This window comes from Musa acuminata, chromosome BXJ3-11, assembly GCF_036884655.1.
Source record: "Musa acuminata AAA Group cultivar baxijiao chromosome BXJ3-11, Cavendish_Baxijiao_AAA, whole genome shotgun sequence".
In the NCBI taxonomy this organism is placed as follows: domain Eukaryota; kingdom Viridiplantae; phylum Streptophyta; class Magnoliopsida; order Zingiberales; family Musaceae; genus Musa; species Musa acuminata.
This window is the reverse complement of record NC_088359.1, coordinates 4,359,696-4,381,084: the sequence shown is the minus strand read 5'-3', so window position 1 is coordinate 4,381,084 and position 21,389 is coordinate 4,359,696. Positions and strand designations below refer to the sequence as shown.

General features: G+C 36.3%; 2 protein-coding genes and 1 pseudogene across 3 annotated transcripts; 2 read left to right on the top strand and 1 right to left on the bottom strand.

The window, feature by feature from the left end:
* The first annotated feature begins 344 nt into the window (after positions 1–344).
* Positions 345–2,967, top strand: LOC135653219 (uncharacterized). The gene is made up of 5 exons (XM_065174950.1): positions 345–718; positions 794–900; positions 1,475–1,622; positions 2,289–2,483; positions 2,569–2,967. The coding sequence occupies exons 1-5, from the start codon at positions 482–484 to the stop codon at positions 2,845–2,847; spliced, it is 966 nt and encodes a 321-aa protein (XP_065031022.1). The 5' UTR covers positions 345–481; the 3' UTR covers positions 2,848–2,967.
* Positions 2,968–3,358: 391 nt separating this feature from the next.
* On the top strand, positions 3,359–14,441 carry LOC103970480 (uncharacterized). 2 transcript variants are annotated; one of them, XM_009384266.3, is made up of 15 exons: positions 3,359–3,569; positions 3,654–3,733; positions 5,057–5,151; positions 6,715–6,875; positions 7,737–7,888; positions 8,210–8,325; positions 8,415–8,578; positions 8,710–8,784; positions 10,715–10,786; positions 11,622–11,759; positions 12,937–13,092; positions 13,364–13,416; positions 13,532–13,707; positions 13,826–13,927; positions 14,007–14,441. In XM_009384266.3, the coding sequence occupies exons 1-14, from the start codon at positions 3,464–3,466 to the stop codon at positions 13,884–13,886; spliced, it is 1,605 nt and encodes a 534-aa protein (XP_009382541.2). In that variant the 5' UTR covers positions 3,359–3,463; the 3' UTR covers positions 13,887–13,927; positions 14,007–14,441. The 2 variants fall into 2 exon arrangements, with proteins under 2 accessions (XP_009382541.2, XP_065030688.1); XM_065174616.1 differs by having other exon boundaries at positions 3,405–3,544.
* A 932-nt stretch (positions 14,442–15,373) lies between these two features.
* Positions 15,374–20,692, bottom strand: LOC135653116 (beta-glucosidase 22-like; annotated as a pseudogene).
* Positions 20,693–21,389: the final 697 nt, after the last annotated feature.

The following is a 21,389-nucleotide window of genomic DNA, read 5'->3' as shown; positions in this document are numbered from 1 at the left end:
ATCAGTGTGTATATATACGATATGTCAATTTTTATACAATTAATGCATGTGAAAAAAAAAAATTACACTAAAGTTCATCATTATGTGGCGTGTTTTGTGTAATTTACATTATATGTAACTAATTTTCTCTTATTTATATTGTCATCATATTCTGAAATAATTAAAGATCATCAATTATAACTCATCGTACTTTTAGTTGTGACCTAACTTGCGATTTCGGTTGCTCCTTAAGCGGTGGGATAAAGCACTTATGAGATTGTGTTTCTTCCGACCAAATCATTCTCCAACGTCTTCGATCCCAACGGTCGAATTCCGGATACGGATCATCATCAAATGCAGCGGCTGGGGTGGAGAGGACGCAGCCTGTCCGCCGAAGGATTCAAATTTCGAACGCCCAAATCCCCTTTCCCCACCTATTTCTCTTCGATCCCCATCGCCGTAGCTCAACGAGAACAAGGAAGAAGGAGGAGGAGGAGGAAAGATGGCTCTGAGATCCCTCGACAACGCTCTTCCCACGTCCATGGAGCGGCCCAAGAAGGTCGCCAAGGTGGCCGCCCCTCCTCCCGCGGCCAAGAGCCCGGCCCCCGCCCAACTTCCTCGCGATGTCCGCACCAACAACGAGAACACCCCACCGCTGGCACCGCCCATGGACCAGTCCGTCGAGTACGTCGCTTCCGAGGACCTTAAACCTCTCTCCGACCCCGACGCCAGGATGGCGGTATGTATTTAAGTGGGTTTTGGACTTCGGTGCAATTTGACTCCGTGATTTCGGCTCTAACGTTGACATGACCAGGTATTGTTGGATGAATTGAGTTCCAAAGATTGGACGCAAGTGTGCGAAGCGTTGAATGATTTACGGCGGATGGCTCTCCATCACTCTTCTCTTTTGGTTCCGATCTTGTGAGTTCAAATCTTCTCTCCTCTCTTTCGATGTGCCTATTTACTTGTAGTTGAAGATGGAGTAGAAAAGGTGTTTGTTGATATGCCAAGGTGAAAAGATGGAGAACTACTGAGATCACAAAGTTACTGCTTATTATAATATGTTAAGTCCGCGTGTTTTATCCAATTCAGAGGGCAATTAGCTACTTTTATCTTCTAGGAAAACCCAGATAATGGTAATCTTCATTTTGTTTTTGCTTCGGCCATGCGTGTTTGATCCCGTAGATGGATTGTCCACCATTAAAGCATTACTCAAAGGTTTGTACGGGTAACAGGTCTCTTTCTTTTGTGTACATCATCTTTAATCTAGCTAAGTTCCGCTATTTATCCCATCATTGTCCAATTGGCTGTTGATCGCGAAGCTTTCAAAACCGTGTCTTGGTAGACCACTAGGCTTGAACTCCGGCACCACATTTGAACATTATAATGCTGATATTTTGTTGTTTCCTCTAAACTAGATCACATGTTATGCAAAATGTTAGCAACATAGTTAGTGCTTGTTTGCCTAATGTGTCTTTTATTTTTTGATGGTCAGGGGAAATGTGACGGAAGTGATAGTTAGAGCAATGAAAAGTCCGAGGAGTGCACTCTGCAAGACATCGATCATGGCTTCAGTTGACATCTTCCATTGTTTTGGTCATCTCTTGCTGTTTACAACAGAGAAAAATTCTTTTGGCCAGCTGGTAATTTCGTATTCCCTTCGTTGGCATTTTTATTCTCTGTTAAAACATATTACATTTGCAAACATTGTTTGTAAATGATGAAGGCTTTCTGATCAATTAAACGCTTTTCCACCACCCAAGTCGCTAAAATTCGTGAAGTGACTTGGTGATAGAAGTATAAGACCAGTTTGCTTGCTTGATATGGGAGCTTCAAATTATGGGATCTATGTCCAGAATTAAAATCATGATTCAAACTACATGCTAACTTCTTGCCTAAAACAAGCTTAATGCTTATCTTGATAACCAGTGACAGACATTTTGATTGCAATGATTTGCTTAAAACCTTTGGAGCTGCTGCATGTTAACTTCAAATTATGGGATCTATGTCCGGAATTAAAATCATGATTCAAACCAGGGTTTGCAATATCATACCATATGGCTCGATCGGTCCAACAGAGAACTAGTATGGGCGGTACATTAGTACATCTTAGTATACCATGTGTCGATACGTTTAGTACAACTCGATATGTATCGTATCAACAGTTGATCAATATATCGGTACGGTACGGTATTCAGAACCTCGATTCAAATGGCATGCTAACTTTTTGCCTAAAACAAGCCTAATGCTTTTCTTTATGACCAGTGACTGGCATTTTGATAGCAATGATTTGCTTACAACCTTTGCAGCTGCTGCAACTTTTGCTAAAAGCATCTCAGGACAAGCGATTCGTTTGTGACGAAGCTGAAAAGGCACTTGAGAAGATGGCTGTTTCCGTATCCCCTCTTCCCTTGCTCAAGGAGCTTCAATCTTATGTGCGTCATGCTAACCTTAGAGTGAGGGCCAAAGCTGCAGTAGCCATGTCGAAATGTGTCTCCAAAATGGTTTGTCTTTCCTCTGTATTTGTTATTCTCTGCTTAAAGCATAGACAACATCTATCTAATTTGTTGTTCCCTCTCATTCTTCCAGGGTATTGAGGTTATGAAAGGGTTTGGACTCGCAACTCTTCTCCAAGTGGCTGCTGAATTGCTTAGTGACAGATTGCCCGAGGCTCGTGATGCAGCTCGGACCATTATTAATTCAATATACCGTGAATTTTCAAATGATAGTAATATAAAGGATGTTGATGAATCAGCAGCAGCAGAGTCATGGCAAATTTTCTGTGCTTCAAACTTGCCTCCCATTGCAGCACAGTCGGTAGCAAAGATTCTTTCGCTTAGTTTCATCTGTTCTTTGGCTTCTACATGAAATTTATCCACCATATTCCATGCTACTTTGCATTTCACGGGTTGTGAAATGTTTGTGCGGCATCGAAGCTGATGAACTCCTCTAAATTTAGAAGATCTAATAAGCATTCTGGTTTGTTTCTTTTGCATAGTGTTTTCTGGAACATAAATTGTGTACTATACTGGTTTTTTTTGTTCTGTTGGTATAATTTCTGTAAAGGAGAACTCGATCATCGTTTATGTGCTTTTATATCAGAACATTTTATGTGCTAAATCTTTTCACGTGCTGATGCATCAATATATTCATCACTAAGGATTTAAAGCATAAACAAAGTGAGCCATAAATAATATATAATTAACGATTGCGTATCGTCTAAATGCGTGTGTGATGGACGGTGTTGATAACAGTTACCGTCGCTATCCGCAAAATGTTGCCCCATTATCGGGTTATAAACGGGTCGGAGTCACGGTTCCGTCGAACCAAAGCGGGTCGCCCGTCTAGGCGGAGTCTTGGTTGTGTGAGTTGATCTTGACCTTGGTTTGACCCGAAATCGCCAATCGAGATCGGCCCCTCCGCCTCCTGCCCGCCCCCTTCGACGCTTTCTCCCCTGCTCTTTTACAGTCGCGGCCCGTCATCCATGGCCGAGCGGGTCGTGGGATCCTCGCCGGCGGCCGCGGGCAAAGGCGCTGCTGCCCCCGCCGCCCCTCGCCATAACTTGGTTCGCACCTTCAAGTACCTGATGGGTTCGTCGCATGTGCTGCCCCTTCTAGATTGATCCCGTGGTTCTTTCTTGAAGTGATGTGGTTTATCTTCTTCGTTGATTTCAGCAACGCAGTTCTTGTCGAGGGGGATCCCATTCATATTTAATTCGTGGATCGTGAGGCACCTCACGGCAGCTGACTACGCGGTAATTTTCCTTCGTTCTAACTCAACTTCATGATCTTTCTTTTGTTGTTGTTTTTTGTATCCTTTGGTAATCATCACTAATATTCACATTTTAGAAAGTTCTGTGACCAAGTCAGCATTCTGTGGTTCGATTCTAGTAAAAATCGTGTTTTTTTTTTGTTGAAGAGGTTGATAATCTAATATGATGACTAAATATCGGTACAAGTTCCTGAGAAGACCAATGCACAGTTAGAAGAAAAATAAATCTGATCAATATTGTGTTTTCTTCACTAGTACAGTTTTTATATGGTTGTGCTAATTTGATTCGTAGAGTTGAATGATGAAATGTTTTCTCTTTTAAAGAAGAAACTAAAAGAAACTTAAATAGGAGTACTTTTCTTAAAACTTCTTTTGACAAATGGAACAGTATAAAAGAAGATTGTCCTCTAACAAGTTTTTGTCTTTTTTTCATTTTTGTGGGAAGTAAACAAAGCATCAATTATGGCCCTGAGCTAACCACATGATTCAGTTCAATGAACTTGATAGTAAACCACAGGAATTCTTAAAATATGCTTACATTTCATTCTCCCACATAGGATTTATTAGAATTCATTATCAAAGAGCATGAAGACCTCTTTGCTCCTTAAAGGTTCCGCTTCCACTTCTAATAAAATCACTTTGTGCATGTAGTGATCACTGGCTAGAGGGTTCACCATCAACCTGCCACATATAAACAAGATACGCTCTTCAACAATCAAGTAGCAAAAGTATTAATAATTCACGTCAGCTGCCAACTTAAAGGAGTTTAAATTCACGAGGTTAATTACTTAACAAAAGTAGAGATTTCGCTAGTCAATGGATGCTCATTTGGTTAGGACATGCAAGTAGCAAAAGTGACTCTACGAAGCTAAGTTCAAGTGGTTCAGAATATGAATTTAGTTTTTCTATTCTGAACCTGAGTTTTTCTGGAGCTAAAACAGTTAGTGATTAGAGATGAGTGATATGAGTTCTGTATTTCTCTGACATATTATGGAATTAGGTCTAGTTAATATTGTCAATTAATTTTGTGGATTTGATTTTTCACACTTCTTTTTTGTGTTGATAGTTTCTGGAAGATCTGATATCTTCTCACGTTTCAAGCATCAAGTTCCAGGATTTGCTGTTTTCGTATATTTAAATCAAATATTTTTTGTGTATTAAAATAATGTTCCAGGAAACCTTTGAATTATGTTCTTTTATATGTCCCAACTGGATACCAATCTAGTTTTAATCCTTTACTCCAATAGTTCTATTAATTGAATCTCTATGACTTGCTCCTTTGTTTTATTCAATTATTCTTTTGCAGCTTTATGCAGTACAGTTCCATCTTTTTATTACCTGCATCTTGTTTCTAAGTCGGGAAGGTTTTCGACGTGCATGCATGCGCACAGATATTCAACGGTATTACCTTTTCTCTATATGCTATATTCATCTAATTTTCTTTCGTATTTGTGACATTTATGACACTTATTTGATTTTTCTTTTTAGTATGAAAGCTGTATTTATTATATTGTGAAGATATTGAATTAATATGTCTAGGGGGACCAGAAAATATATATGAAAAATAGGTTTAGCATCTTCATAGGAATGAGAAAAAACAATTTAAGGTGGTTTGAATGTAATTATAACTGTAAGTGCATGGGTGAGGAGTCAATGAGATTTATGTTCGTGAAGGCAAACAAAGACAATAAGATTTCCAAAGTTTCTGATGTTTACATCAGCCATATCCCACGAAATATTAATTTCTCTGCTCATGAACTAGCAAATTTTGGAAGAACCAACGAGTTCTCTTCTTTCTGTAATGCTAGTGAGATAGGCTTATTGCCTAACCCTCTAGCAAAGTTTTTGAATAAAGAGTTTCTTCTTTCTGCATTAAAATAAAGATTTATTAGAACTCTAGAAGTAACTCTAGGTATATGATTTCACTTGACCTTAAGTAACATTTCCCTCGGTAAAGTTCAATCGCTGCAAGAGATCCATGTAGCTTCCCTAAATAGTTGGAAATATCAACTTATTATAGTTATTTTGTTTCAAAAATATCTTAAAAACCATTTAAGGTGGCTTGGTGTCACTAAAGAAGACCTCTAAATCTATGGGCGAGGAGAGTCAATTAGATATCGTGGGACTAAAGAAGGTTTTGTCCTTCTTTGTGATCCAGGAGAGTTGGTCCATATTAAGTGTTAGATAGAAGAAGGCCAAAGAAGACTTGATTAATAATATCATGAAGGATATGATTGCATCTGGATTATCAAGTGTCCATGACCATTCATATATATTTCTTCCATGCATTCAGAATATTGGTAAATTGGCATGGGTTTTTTTTTTTTTTTTCTTCTGATAGCTATATTTTAGTTTACTGTGCTGTTTTGCTTGTGCCATGCTTTTAATAGGTTAGTTTATGTAGTAGAGTGTTAATTTGTTGGATTAGGTTGGTTTGCTGCCGGCTATTAGGTTGAGTCATGATGGTTTGTAGAGCCTACTCAAACCCCACATAACTCTTTATCTTTTGTACAACAAATACATCTGGTGTGGTTGAATTGTCTGGTCAAGGTTGGTTTTACATCATGTCTTGTAAGGAAAATAAAAAAAAGGTTGGATTTGGCTAATTCTCACTATCAATAGAAAAAAATATGCTTATCATGAATCCATTGCGATTTCAGCAGTTTGACTTGCTCCAGCCTAAAACTAATCAGTGGACCTGTTTGGGCCCTGCTGGAGTTAGGTTGACCCAAGGATCGGTATTATGTGCTATATCATTATTGTAAGGCAATGTTTTATTCTTGTTGCTGTAAGCATATTTAAATGTTTGACCATATGCATGTCTCAATCAATACAAAAAACAATTGGCAACATTTCATGAGCAATTAATCTAACTGGTGAATGTATGTTGTGTTGCTTTTTTTTTTCTATTTATTCTGTTCTTTTTCAGTGTCATCTAAAATAAAAGGATTTTCCTAATTACAGGAATGATTCATCGATGGAAGAAAATGCTGCAAGATTATTGAAAGTAGCTTGGATGACATTTCCAATTGGCATCTTGTTTACCTTAGCAGTCTGCCTCATTGTGTTCTGGTTCCAAAAGCTCACTCGTTCAGATGCATATGCACAAGCTATATTGATCCATGGTATTTCCATGTCATCTGAAAGTTTCAACTACTACACTGTTTTGAGTGATTGGATGCTATTGATTGATATCAAGCAACAAGTTTGTTCACACGAGCAGTTTGCATGAGTTTGCAATTTGAAATTTCAGGATCAAATCCATGAATCTGTAATTTTTATTTCTTTGTTAAATGGTGCAGTGTTCTACAAGGAATTGTGACTGACAATATAAAAAAATTTGCCACATGCTGGTAGTATGTGTCATGAAATAGATGCTGAAAAAGAAATTAGCTAGTCCCAGTTCTAGGAAGTCATATAATCTGTTACTGATGGCTGATGATGCCTGCCAAATGCCAAACTTAAAGAGTTCAAAAAAAGATACAGAACTTTCAAATTGTCCTGCTATCTCTCATATTAATACCATGTCAATCTTTATAGAGACCAAAATCCTTTATGAGACCTGAGTTTAATTTTTGTTTTTGTTTCTAAAAGTAAGCACCCACAATATGGTTGTACTTACTTTTGGCTTTGGAGGAGAAGAGCAGCTAGCAATAGAATATTGCAGAAGGTATTATATGACAAAAAATAGTGTGTACATTCATAAGGCTAAGTGAACAATAATGAGACATACTGAAACTTTTGTGGTTACACTTACTCTTGGCTTTGGTTTTAGGGTACAGCTAGAATATTACAGAAGGTAGCATCTAGATTTAATTTCTAAAAGATTTAAATTGATAATGCTAACTGAAACAAAAAAGAAGCATACTCAATCTTTTGAAACTCGCATAGTTTTAGAAATCCTTTTAATAATGAAAATCTCTTTTGTACATTTGTTCTATACCTTTTATATGGTGCTTGTGACATTAATCTGTTGCACATGACAGGACTTGCTTGCATATTGGAATTGCTGGCAGAACCTCTGTATATTCTTTCTCAGAATTTGCTTCTCCTTAAGCTGAGATTGATAGTTGAAACTGCAGCCACTATACTACGATGCATGACGACCTACATCCTCATAGTTAGAAAACCTAACATGGTAAGACTGTATCGTTCATCACTTTGCGTATTTGTCATAGACAATATTACTAATTTAGCTGTATAGAAGAAATGAAAATGATTATGTAAGTTTCATTAATTTCTATTTTCAATAGGTGAGATTTATTTTCTGATCTGTGCTTTTATTTTATCTTCTTTTGGGAAGGCAGTTGATATATTTGAAAGTTTTTCTTGATATTGATATCATACTTTGTTTACTTGGCACAAACTTAGGAATACTTCAGCCAGTTACTGTTTCATGGATCATGTTTTATTTTAAAAATTTCTCCCTTTCTTTAAGATTTCTGTCTAATACTGGCAGGAAAAAGCAATTGTGTTTGCTCTATCTCAAGCTTCATATGGAGCCTGCTTGTTGTTAGGTTACTGGGCGTATTTTGTATTCTTCTGCATAAATAGATATGATCTTTTTCCCTTCAGGTTTGACATTTTGAGTTGCAAGTTCTCGTCTTGTTTTTACAATAATGCTCGTATTGGTGCATTGAATTGTCCAGACGTGTTGTTTTCAGATTGTCGAGCTTGATGGACTATGATAAACATCTTTTGAAGATGTGCTTATTATTTACCGGTCAATCTTTTCGAAGGTTGGTTCTTCAAGAAGGTGAAAAGATGGTTCTTGTATGGTTCGACACACCATATAACCAGGCTGTATATGGCCTTGTTGATAAATTAGGTACGTGACTATCTGAGACTTTTTAAGCAGTAAAGCAAAATTTCTGCAAATCTAATGATGAAGATTCATTGAACTTAACATGGCTTAGCAAGTTAGCATAAAGGTATTTCTGATTGTGGTGACATTTGCAGGAAGTCTAGTTGTAAGATTGGTATTTCTTCCTTTTGAAGAAAGTACTTATGCTACTTTTGCCAACATGTCATCAGGTCAGTTTGGCTAGGTAGTGGAACTCTGTTGTGTGTGTGCTTATTTGTTTGTTTGTTTTCCTTGGAATACATTATCAAAATATATATTAGACATCTGGATCAACTGTTGACTGGACATGCTTGATGTGATGATCATTTTTTAATCATGTGATCTGTTTTATATGAAGTTTTCTACTGGAATGCATTCTGGGTTTCTTTGGTTTGATAAGAGGAAACAGCCTCCTTTCATATGGAAAGCTGCATATATCTGATCATCTTTGATCCTGTATTAATGTAAATCTTATGCAGTGTTTGACTTTTTTTTTTGAACTTCTCTACATATTATTAGACTAGACTAGATATAGACCCAAGTGCAAATTGCTGCACTCTGTTAGTTTGTTTTATTCCCCTGAGCTCTTTTACTTGCAATCTTGGCAGATCCATGCATAACATTTTGGTGATATTGACTTTGATCGAAAGGTCGGTCATTTATGGAAACTTTATTGTTAATGGTCATTTTTCCCATTATTGATGTTTGTTTGGATGTGATTGTATTCTAGTTAGTTTAAGCAGTATAACATTGTTGGCAGCAGTCAGATAAGCTAAGCAATTTCATGTTGACAGTCCATTGACTTTTTAAATCATTTTGTAGTTGTTGTTTTTTACAGAACTTGATGCATTAGGTCCATGAGTTTCTGCATATGGGAAAGCATACATGAAATTTTTGAAGTTTCTTGTGAAAATTTTGCCAAAGATGTACATATGTGTAGTTTTCACTTGAAGTGCCTGCTGATATGTGTGTGTCTGATGTCTTGAATTTTTATAACATTGAGATCTTGTGTGTGTTCAACTGAACTTCAACCACATTCCCAGAATTTGACAATTTTCTGAGATAAAGGATGGGGAAAGTTGTTTGACTGATTCCAAAGGTCTTTAAGAGTAGTAATTTGGACTCATTCATGTGCAGGCTTTATCTACTGCTGCAAAACTGGGTGTGTGGTAGGGCAATCCTGTGTCTAATCTGGTACAATATACATTACCGATCTAAAGACAATATATTAATTAAAAAACAACTAAACTGAGGCACTTGATATCCATGAAGAAGGCGAGGAGGAAATGAAACCATGGATTGGAAGACGACTCTTAGCTGGAAGAATTTCTTCCATCACATAGAAAGACAAAAGAAGATAAGTGGGCCACAGGGCCTTAAAATCCAATATTCACTCTCATTGTCCTTGTCAGACATGTTTGCTTCATTTATAGATTAATAACTTAAACTACAAATGCTGGACAAGATAAGGACTCTGTATTATTTTATCAGCTGGAACTACTAACTAATCTAACGCCTCTTAAAGATGATATCGAATTGTATTTAGAGAAAAAAAATGATAAAGCCCATAAAAATGACAAGACATCTCCTATACAAACCTGATATCTTAAAATACTGCACAATCCTAAAAAAAAGTGCTCTAGTATAAACTATAATGAACTAAAAAAGAAATTGACTCTTAGATGAAATGCATCACTTCTCACTCTTCCTCGTGTCATGAAAAAGATTCTTCACAATTGAGCTCTCAGAAGTCCACACAACCAACAACAACAACAAAGCCTCAAGTCCCAACTATTTGGGAGTCCACACAGCCCACTAACATTACTCAGGCAGGTCTGGAGGCATTCTGGGTGATAATTGTATGGCTTTTGCAAAAAGTGCTGCTTGGTTTCTGTGCTCCAATAGGGACAATGGCCCTTCAATCTTTTTCTAGTTACTACAGTGTTCAGTTTCCTTATGATTGTGCTCATACTTATTATAGTATGTTGCTTCTGGGAGAAATCAGCCATATATTTTATATCAGTTATATGTTTCTTGGCACATATAGGAATTTGATAAATCTTATTGTGTTCAAAGATTTTTTTTTTTGCAGCATTTAGTTTTATCTTTTTTCTTGGACAGGTCAATCTTCGCAAAGGATTGTTAAGTTAAGAAGTTCCCTTGTAGAGGCTCTCAAGGTTGTTCTGTTGATTGGTATGGTTTTATGCTTTTGTGAAACATTTACTCTTTTGCAAGCAGTGTGGTCTCTCTCCAACATGTACTTGGAACATAGATTAAGTCTCTTTGACTGTTATGTGTAGCCAAAGGTTATAGATCTTTCTTTTCTCTATAATACTCTGTGGGGAAGAATTTTGCTCTTGAATTAGGATGAGAATCATCAGTTTAACATATATAAACATTTACATATATATGCATATATACCTAATAAAACACCATTTAAGGGTAGCCTGGGGAGACATTAGTAGTTGCAATGGATTCATTTCAGCTTTTAACTTAAAAAAATGAAGCAGAACGTGAGTCTAAGAAATAGATACAATATAATCTGATTGTTCTTGTTATATTTCATTTGTCTTTAGCATGTGTAGTTGTGCTCTAAATGTTGACACTGAGGATTTTCTGGATGAGCTACTCTAGTCATCTCAAGTTAATTTTCTCTGGATATTTTATCAGAAAGAACAACCTTATTTTTGTTTTTGCTTTTTAAGAGAAACTGTAGGAGTGACCACACCAAATAAGCTAAGTACTTGAGGAAGCACCTTCAGTGTTTGAACATGAAACATTTCTGAAGTAGGAGCGGTACCAATCAAAATGATAGTATTTGTTGGTAGAAGATCTATGTATGATAGAATCTTTAAGTGATTCATGTCATATAAAATCTTTAAATTGGCAATACATCATTCTGCATGCTCTCTTGCCTTTCCATATCTGGTTGAGTGTTTGATTTCCATCTTTCATGATAACTTATTGTGGTCTGGTTGACTCTCACTAGAGTTTATCTGATGTTTCAGTTATATTTTAACTTTTGCAGGCCTCGTAGTACTGGCATTTGGTCCAAGTTATTCATATACTCTTGTAAGACTGCTCTATGGGAGGAAATGGAGTGATGGAGAAGCTCCAGCTGCTCTCCGCTATTACTGTTTTTATGTCATTACCTTAGCCATGAATGGTACATAATTTGTTGTATTCCTGCTTGTAGATTTCCTATTAAGGTTTCAAATACCTTGTCTGACCAATCACTGATATCAAAACATATAGCTCAATACAAGAACTTTTTTTTTTTTTCATTTTGCTAATTTTATTCAATGGTCTCGAATGATATAGGTGAGTATCCTGTCCCCATATACCAGTACCACATTGGTCAAAGATTATCAAAACTGCTATCGAACCAATAATAAATCCTCAATTTCTACTTAAATCTCTGAATTCTTAAGGCCTTTTAGTTTTGATTTGTTCATCTTCAGTTTCTTAGTTAGGTATAGCTGGTATGATCCTTTTATTGCTTTTCTCTTTTTTGCAACTTTTAAGTCAATAAAGACAGATATCACCATTGTAATTCAGATCTATAATAAAAGGACAAAGAGATTAGCATAAATAAGTCAGTGTTGATTCTCTTCTGGTATATTCTCCATTTCATACAACCTAATCCTCTGTTCATTAGAAAAGATATTTATGAATTTCTAGTTGAAGTTGATAGAGCTGGCTCACAGACAACTTCACCAAACATCAAGAACCAATCCCAGCAATTAAGAATAAGAATTGTGTTGAAATGATTTCTCCCAATAAATGACTGCATACCATATTTGGAGCTTTTTGATAATTTTGATTTTTGAGCAAACTCAATTCTTATTTGTTGCTCATTTGCTATCTTGCTTTTTGGACCATTATGATTCCTGTGCAATTAACTAAAAATATAAGGATGTTCTCTGAGTTCTTTAAAATTTAGTTAGATGACTACTTTTTAATGCATTTATGAATTATTACATCTGGAAAGATAGTTTATGTCAATGTTAAACACCAAGCTTCATTCTATGTTATTATATTAGGATTTAATGATCCTTGTTTCATTGTTCATTCATTAAGAGATGTCCTCTTCAATTTTAGGCCTCTATTATCTTTTGGGTCAAAATATATCCGAAGACGTGTTTTATTTTTGTAATGATTCGTGACAAAGAATTATAAGCATGTGATGGCATTGTAGTCATTTGTACGGATGCTTATTTTCCTTTATCTTGTAAATATGTTCATTGATATTATTGTTATTATGTATTAAAAATCTATTTTACTGAACGCCCTCAATATATATTTAGCTGAAGCAAAGGATGTTTGTTTTTCTCTTTCTCTAGGGACATCTGAAGCTTTTCTGCATGCAGTTGCAAATGAGAGACAACTTAAGAGGTCAAATGATTCATTGCTTATATTCTCTGGGATTTACATAGCACTAAATGTCATTTTGATTCGATCTGCTGGAGCAATTGGGTTAATTGCTGCTAATTCATTAAGTATCCTTCTTCTGTAAGACCTTTTTCTCATAAACAATAAAGTTGAAGGCTGCACCAGAAGGCTGTGACCATTGCATTAAGTTTATAAAGAAACTTGTGCATCTGCAAATTTGTGTAGGAAGTCAACTGTTGCCTTCATGAAGTGTTGTCAAACATAGTTGTATATGTTACAGCTCATACATATGTAGATTTGCCATCTGTGTTTAAAGAACAAGCAATGTCTATAATCTTTTAGAAGACAGTAATAATATTTTCTTTAACTGTGACTAAGATATGATTCTAAGGATTATCTACTCTGCAGTATTTATCAGCAGCTATTTCCAGGTATGTAAGCTCATATACAATTTTAGGCGATACATGTATGCTAATTGTAAATAATTCTCCTTTCTGTGAGGGTTTGCAATTGATGATAAAATCTCTGCTTGTGTTTGTCAAACAGGACTCTTCATTTTCTTTTTACCGATGCTTGCCGTCTGGCTGGGAAGTTCTGCTTCTTTCTTACACAGCAACTGTCATATCTGAGAGAGTATTTTTAGACAAGGAAAACTTCTGGCACACTCTCCCTATTCATTTAGCCATTGGTTTAGCATGTTTCTGCTTCTCATCTATTGTCATGTATGTAATTTTTTCTTTTATGTTCATTTTTGGTCCTCAGAGGATCTTGAAATCGACTATATAATCTTCACTGCCATTTGGTGAGCTTAATAAATCTAAGCTATTGTCTGTAAAACAGTTATTCTCGTGAGAAGCAGCTCATCAACAAAATCATAGGTATGCATAAACATACCGACTGAGAGAAGCTGATGAAGTTGTCTAGGATGGCTAACACCTCAATGTGAATTCCTTATCTCTTAATCCTTACAGTTATTCTTCTTTGAGAGCCTAAATAACTTTTTAACATCTATGATCTGCAGTCTTCTGAATGAATGACATGAATCTGATGTCTGATCTCTGTTCCTGCCGGAGAGAAGTATCAATGGTTTCTGGTAGGCATCTTCATATGAACTCCTCGACTGCTGTACTTCATTCCCACAGGTTGATTGGAGATGGAAGATATACTTGAAGTTGCACATTTGAAGGACTTGATTCTTGGCTCAAATAAAGTTCCCCTTTCTTGTATTACTTGCATTGTTCTTTCTACGAGTGAGGGAGAGAAGTATTTGTGTGTTCAACAGTGATCCAACTAAATTATCTGGTTGTCTGTGGGTGCTGGATGCCTGCTGATGGAGCAACACTCTGGGACCACTTTTGGGAGCCATTTTTGTTTGTCCATTAGAAGAGTTTGTCCATTCAAGTGTAAATGCAATGCATTTAAAATTGATTTATATTTTTTATGTTGTACTTTCTCAGACATCTGCCTCACCTTGATAATTTTTTTTCTTCTTTGCATTGGAGCTTTTCAAAGTTATGGCCAATTCTTTGAGACTGGTTTCTTGTTTGATCTATGTGCTATTCAGACACTTCCTCTGAGTTTTTCCCCTGGTTGGCAGTTGCATTTGTGTTTTAACTTTCTAGTTAATCTTCTGGTGTTGGAAATTTCAGTTGTACAGTGTCTTTCTAACTTATCATCTGCTGTGATTTCATGCTGTTTACAAGAAACCACAGCTGCAGCAATTCTTCCTCGCGGGAATAATGAGTTAGGGTATCTGATTATTATGTTCTTTCGGATCCTTTCTGACCTTTTTATTTTTCCAGAGAAAGAAAAGAGAGAGATGCAATTGGAGACAGATTGTATTCAAAGTTCAGAACATCTCCAACATAAGAGGTAAGATTTCCCTGCCACACTTTTGCAAGCATCTCTAACAAAAGTGACAAGTACTTATGTTAATTGTGCCAACTAGCTTATCCATGCAGTTTGCAGAACACGGCCAATACTTATGCCTGTTTAATGGAGGGGCGAGGTTAAAGATTCGTGCTCGTCATCAGAAACCAATTCATAGGCATTTCTCAATGGAACTGCAGGTTAACTATTACAAATACCATATCCAGTTGTTGGTCGCAGAATGCGAAAGTGACACGATACGTGCACTATGAAAGTTTGGCTCGCTGGCAACTTGAAGAAAACAGGAATTGCAGATTCAAGGAGATGATATCCACATCCATCACAACATAGTAAGTATCAAAGGTTCATTATCATCCCTTTCTTCCGTAAAATCTTTCTTTCAAGAAGTGCTGCATTATAGATCGTCCAATAACGATTCTCCAGTTTAGATGAATGAGGTGAAATATAACTCATATGCAGCAACTTATGAACTACATGCTTAAACTCATACAAAAACACTTAAATATGAAGGAGTAGACCACTTTATTTCCACAGTCTTACCAGTTTTAGATCCTTTTTTTATTGAGATAATTCGAGTGCCTGTATTTGTTCAAGACGAGAAAACTGAATCGACCCACTCGTGTGATCTTAATCTATTTAACATAGGAATTGTGCAGAGAAATTTTACCACCGAGCACGGTATTCTGTATCCATTGCAGTTTTGTTCAGTTTCATGCCATCCTTTCTTTCAAGAAGCTTAGAGTACCAACCGGCAGAGAGCTTCGGCTTTCTTTTTCGGTTTTCATCATCAAAATCCACATGGTACAATCCGCAACGAGATTGATATCCGGTCAAGAACTCGAAGACATCTATGAACGACCAAACAAAGTAACCTTTCACATTCGCTCCATTCCTACAAACAAAAGATCCTCTTATAAGTATTAACAACAATAAAATTGTCATAATGTTTCAACTATTTAGGACTGGCTATATCAATCTTTTGCTATCATTAAGTTCTAAAAAAAATCATATTTTTAATTATAATAAGAATATTTGAATTTTTATGTATATTTTTAATAAAAGCTCAAAAAATCTTAATGGTAAATCTAAAGCATTACTTCCTATGTTTGGAGGTTTATCATATGCACGTAATAAAGATATCAATATCGACCTGATAGCATCGAGCATGCTACCGACGAAGCCATTCAGGTAATTGATCCTATCGGTGTCATTAAGGCCGCTCTCTCTCCTTCCTATGCCATAGCCTGATAGAAATTATGGTACTTGATGAAAAACAAAGCATCCTTTTAATCCATGATGAAAAGGCATTGTTTTGGAGTGGTTGAACTGACCATTTTCTTCAACAAAAAGAGGAGGATTTCCGTAGGCATCTCTGATATACTCCAACATGTATTGCAGCCCCTGAGGATCGAATGATGAGGGTGCCGTAGGGTCATACTGTTTATGTTGCAGCAGATGTTAGCCCATTTCAAGTATTCACGGTGAAGAAACTATATGGTAGGAAGATTAACTCTACTATTTTTACCTGGCCAGGTGTCTCATTCCTTGAAGCTGCATCGAAGCATCAGTAGTAAGTAGCTCACTAAAGTTGAAAACACAATGCAAATCTGAACCAAAAGAGCAAGAGAATAACTTACTTATCATCAAGGCTAAGGAATCCATAACAAAGTCACGAACACCCATCTCAGAAGCATTGATGTTATCTTTGACATATACTGAATAATAGTGATTCACGCCAATGAAATCAAATAAGCCCTTTATTTGTTTAGACTGAGATTTGGTGAAGGATGGGAGTCGCGAGCCGACGATCTTCTTCATGACCTCAGGATAGTCTCCAAACACCAACGGATTTAGGATCCTAATAGTGGATGGCTCGTTAGAACACCATCATGTGAGACTAGAAGATAATGCGCACTGAATTAAGTAGAATACCAGCCAACATAAAACTCGAGCATTCTTTGGGTTGCCTTAATGTCTGCAGAAGAGTTTGTGAGTGGATAATACCAGAAAGTATATACGTTGATGCCTATCCACCCATTTTGCTCTGCCTGTATAAATGGTAAATGTATAAAATCAATGTTGATATGGTCAAATGGTGGATAGCACAAAGTGAAAAAGGCAAATGACTTACTTGATATTTGCTTTTGTATAATTTGACGATCGATGCATGGGCTAATAGGACGTTGTGAACCACAATGTAGGGCTCTGTCGTCGAATTTCCTACGGTGCAATTGATGCCAAATGGATAAGAGCATCGATTTGGTGGAAGTATTGCCACGTCAAATGCACCCAGTGACATTATATTGGGTTCGACAACAGTCGTCCACCGAGGAACTCTGTCACCAAAATTCTTGAAGCAAACATCTGCAAATGCTGTGAAATCATCCCTGAAGCATATCTTTGCATATCAGCTTAATTGGCTGAGATTATCACAATTACTTTGGGGATTGAGGAAGTTTACTAATGAGTAAAAACAATGAAGTATGCTAGTCATCGAAGGACATCTTACACCATTTTGGGGCTCAACCATCCTGAATACTCATCTTCAAGTGCTTGGGGATGGTCAAGATGGTATAGTGACACATGAGGTTTGATTCCTACAGCATTCAGGAAAGGAATAAATTTATGAACAAGGATTGGATATTGACTATCATAAAAATCCATTGTCAAACAGAATTCAAATCTTAAATATCACATTGCTTACTGCTACTTCTTCTGGAAATAATTGTTTCTTGTTTTTGTTTTTTAATCTTTCTTGCAGCTATTATGTGTTTATATAATTGCGAAACATATAATTATCAAGTATGAATTATCTACTTGGATCATGCACAAAAGAATGTCTTATCTCTTTGAGTATGCAAAATATACATTCTCTTTTTTTTTTATCTCTTATTATTCTCCCTCGTTTATCATTCATCGAGCTTCTTTGCAAAAGATTGATTTAGTTTTAATTATAGAGTTTGCTAGTTCAATTTAATATTCGGAGAGTAACACTCGGGAATGATTTAGCTATGAACAGATACAATTTGAAGCTTATTGGATAGTTTCATAGTTCATTCCAATCTAGTTCAAGAAATGATTGCCTCACTAAAGGTATAATTTCCAAGAAGAGAAGTTTAAGCATTTTTCATACATGATCATTCATCAGTAGTGTTGATTTGTCGTCTAATTGGTTGGCTGTTCCAGTTGAGAGGCAGATTATAATTGCATAATCACACATACTGAAAACACACTTCAAAAAAAGACTCACCATATTTTACTAGCTCATCAATCAAGTTGTTGTAAAACTGTAAGCCTTTAGGATTAACAGCTCCTCTACCATCTGCAGAACAAGTAACATCACATAAACAACACCACTTTTGTATGAGATCTAAAAGTTTCGATCAAGTCATACTTGGGATAAGTCTGGACCAAGAGATGGAGAATCTGTAGGAGTCCAGTCCTGTTTCAGCCATCAGCTTGACATCTTCCTGAAATATTACCTCACTTGTAAAAAAGATTCACCCTAATGAATAAGCCTATGTCTTTGAAAATCTTTTATCTGGATACTCGTTACATGTGCTTAACAATCTTAAACTTAGAGGTAGCCTATTTGTAGCTTAAATTACACTAGGCCGTGGTCTATATATATCAGAGAATACTTCTTGGATCATAACTAAGCAAAAAAGTTAATAATAGAACTGAGAGCGAATAAACTTACAATAGGGGGAAATGTCAATATCGGTATAGCTAGAACAAGAAAAAAAAATTTCCTTCTTTTTTCTTGTATTGATGAGTTTGAGAACTTGAAGAACCAACTGATCACACATTTATAAACTTTGGTGGTGTTCCTTCAACATATCACATATTTTAATAAAATAATCTTTTTTCATCCTGAAATTGTTTTACTGAAATAGTGTAACTATTCTTCATATATCCCATATTCAGATAAGGAAAAGGGCAAAGTTTCAGAACAAGTTTCTGATGACTGCATTTGTCCTCCTAAGAATTCAATAAATGGTTTTCGATGAAAATTCACCAAAGTAATCATCAGCAAAACTCAGAAATCTTTTTTTCTTTTCAAGTTTCAAGAGGGGAAAAACCCACCTTATTAATATGTAAACATAGAGGACTTTAGAAATGCTGGCTATGTCATATATATCTCATTGGCAATTATAATTGGACAAATATGAGGAGCAAACATTAGTGAGGGATGTATGAAAGTATGCTTAAAGCTTCTAATATTGTGATCAAAAGTGTCTCTTCTTTGACTTTTATGGGACAGCATAAGTGCATATTTTCTTGAAACCAAGTTGTAGGTGAAAAAACAGGCTATTGCATCATGGTCAATTTCCGATCCAAGAACTGGTCAAGCCATGTAGAAACTAAAAGTTTACCAGGCAGAGAAATCTATGATGAGTTGGCTTTGGAGAAAAAGGTTTATAAAGAAATTTAGATCTCCTTCTTCTTGTGACCATATATTTCCAAAGGGCTCCCTATCTACCACACAGTTGTAAAGAACGAGAATTTGAGTCATTGCCATTTTGCTTCCAGTGAAAATATAAGCACTTAGGTATGATTAAAACCTTCTGTGTGTGTCCTATGCATAACCATGAACGAACCAAGCTACTATACTTTTACAACTTAAGAAGAAATTACTACATACATTACTGTTCTATTTTACGTTTGTCTTCATAGATGGCATTAACATGGGACATGTTGTGATTTCTATGGATAAATCCTTCTTCCTTTTTCCACAGTGTTGTAGCCAGAAACTTGGTTTGTCAAGACAATTTGGCACGATAGAACAAGGAATTGGAACTAGTAATTTTGTGACACCTCTAAATGAAGAATTCTATTTTCTTTTCTTTTTTTTTCCATAGATTAAGGTAGAAGTTGGAGACCTTGTATTTGTGGTAGCCATCAGAAGCCACATCTCCTGTGCTCTTGTCCAGCGTTCGCCCTGAAACATTCATCATCCCCATTCAAATCCCCAAGTTATTCATCCCAAAAATAACAACAAATTACAAGAGTTCCAGATTTCAAACTCTTTGTGCATGGAAATTACTTTAACATATTATTTATTAGTTTGGTAAATAATAATACCAAGTGAAGTAATTGAAGAGGAAACAAGGAATGTTCACCTGCATGGGTAAAGGTATCCCAAATGCTTGGTTTCCTTCCATCCTCAGATACTGCTCCCTCCACCTACATATGCAATCTCAGTTATATACCTTTTTCATCTTCATCCCCCTTCACCTCTTTTCTCTCCGCAATCTCTCATGTTCTCTCTGCTATATCTCGTATCAAGAAAAACTCAAGAAGATGATGAATAGATAGAGTAGTGATAGGCAGTCTCACACATAACTAGGTAAGATTGGCAGTAAAGCATGTGAGAGTGCACTGAGTGATACCCAGTAAGCATCATCAAAGGGGGAAAACATCCTTACTAAGAATCCATAAAGAACAGGTCATGGACGGTGATCAAGGATTTTTTTAACACCCCCAGTATGGAACGAGATGAGAAGCCAGTGCGCAGAGATTTGCCTGATAAGACGACGTCCCAGCTCCGAAGATGAAGTCTGAAGGGAAGTCAGCTCTGCTGAAGCTGGGCTCCGTCAGCTGCCCCGAACCCTCTGCTAACGAAGACAAAAACAGCAGGAGTACCACTCCTAGGATTAGCAACCAGGCTGGTCTCCCTTCCCTCATCTCCTCTCGCTCGAATCTCCAGAGAGCACGAAGGTGAGGAGGAGGAAGAGGAAGCGGTCAAAGCCGCGCAAGTAGCCGTCCGGTGCCGGCGCGCCTGTTGTGCCGTTAGTATTTTATTTGAGCATGGCGCGCAAAAAGATGGCCTTCGCGAAGATGATAATGGTGGAATTTTGTGGGCGAAGTCAAAAATGGAAGGGATAATATTTTGGTTTTACATTTTTTATTATTTTTTGAGTATACAACTCCTCATTGTTTATTGGTACATAATTAGTACTATATTCACAATCAAGAAGGAGACAACAAAATAAACAATTCCTTATGAACATCTAATTCTTTATGAGAATAGTTTGTGTATTATATTTCTTTTTTTCAAAGAATATATTCTAAACATAGAATTTGAGCCCGTCCTTATCGATTAGGCTAACAAACGCCTTTTGAAATACGTTACTACTCCTCATTGTTTATTGATTTTTAGTAATTAATAAGCATATTTAGTACTATATCATAATTAAGAAGTAGACAACAAACAAATAATTCCTTACGAGCATCTAATTCTTGATGAGAATAGTATATATTATTTAAAAAAAATAAATAATAAAAATAAATTTTGAACTCAAAACCCAGAATGTTACGATAAACTATCGATTTTTCTCAAAGAGATTTCCTCGTATAATTGAGAAAATCTTATCGTCTATCGAACTATGGTTATTAGTTGTTAGTAAAGCTCTATAAAACTTTTAAAAGAAGACCTAATTTGATGGTCATGACAACCATTATTATTACCATTGCGTTAAGCAGTCAAAGAGAGAAAGTGGCATCTACACTT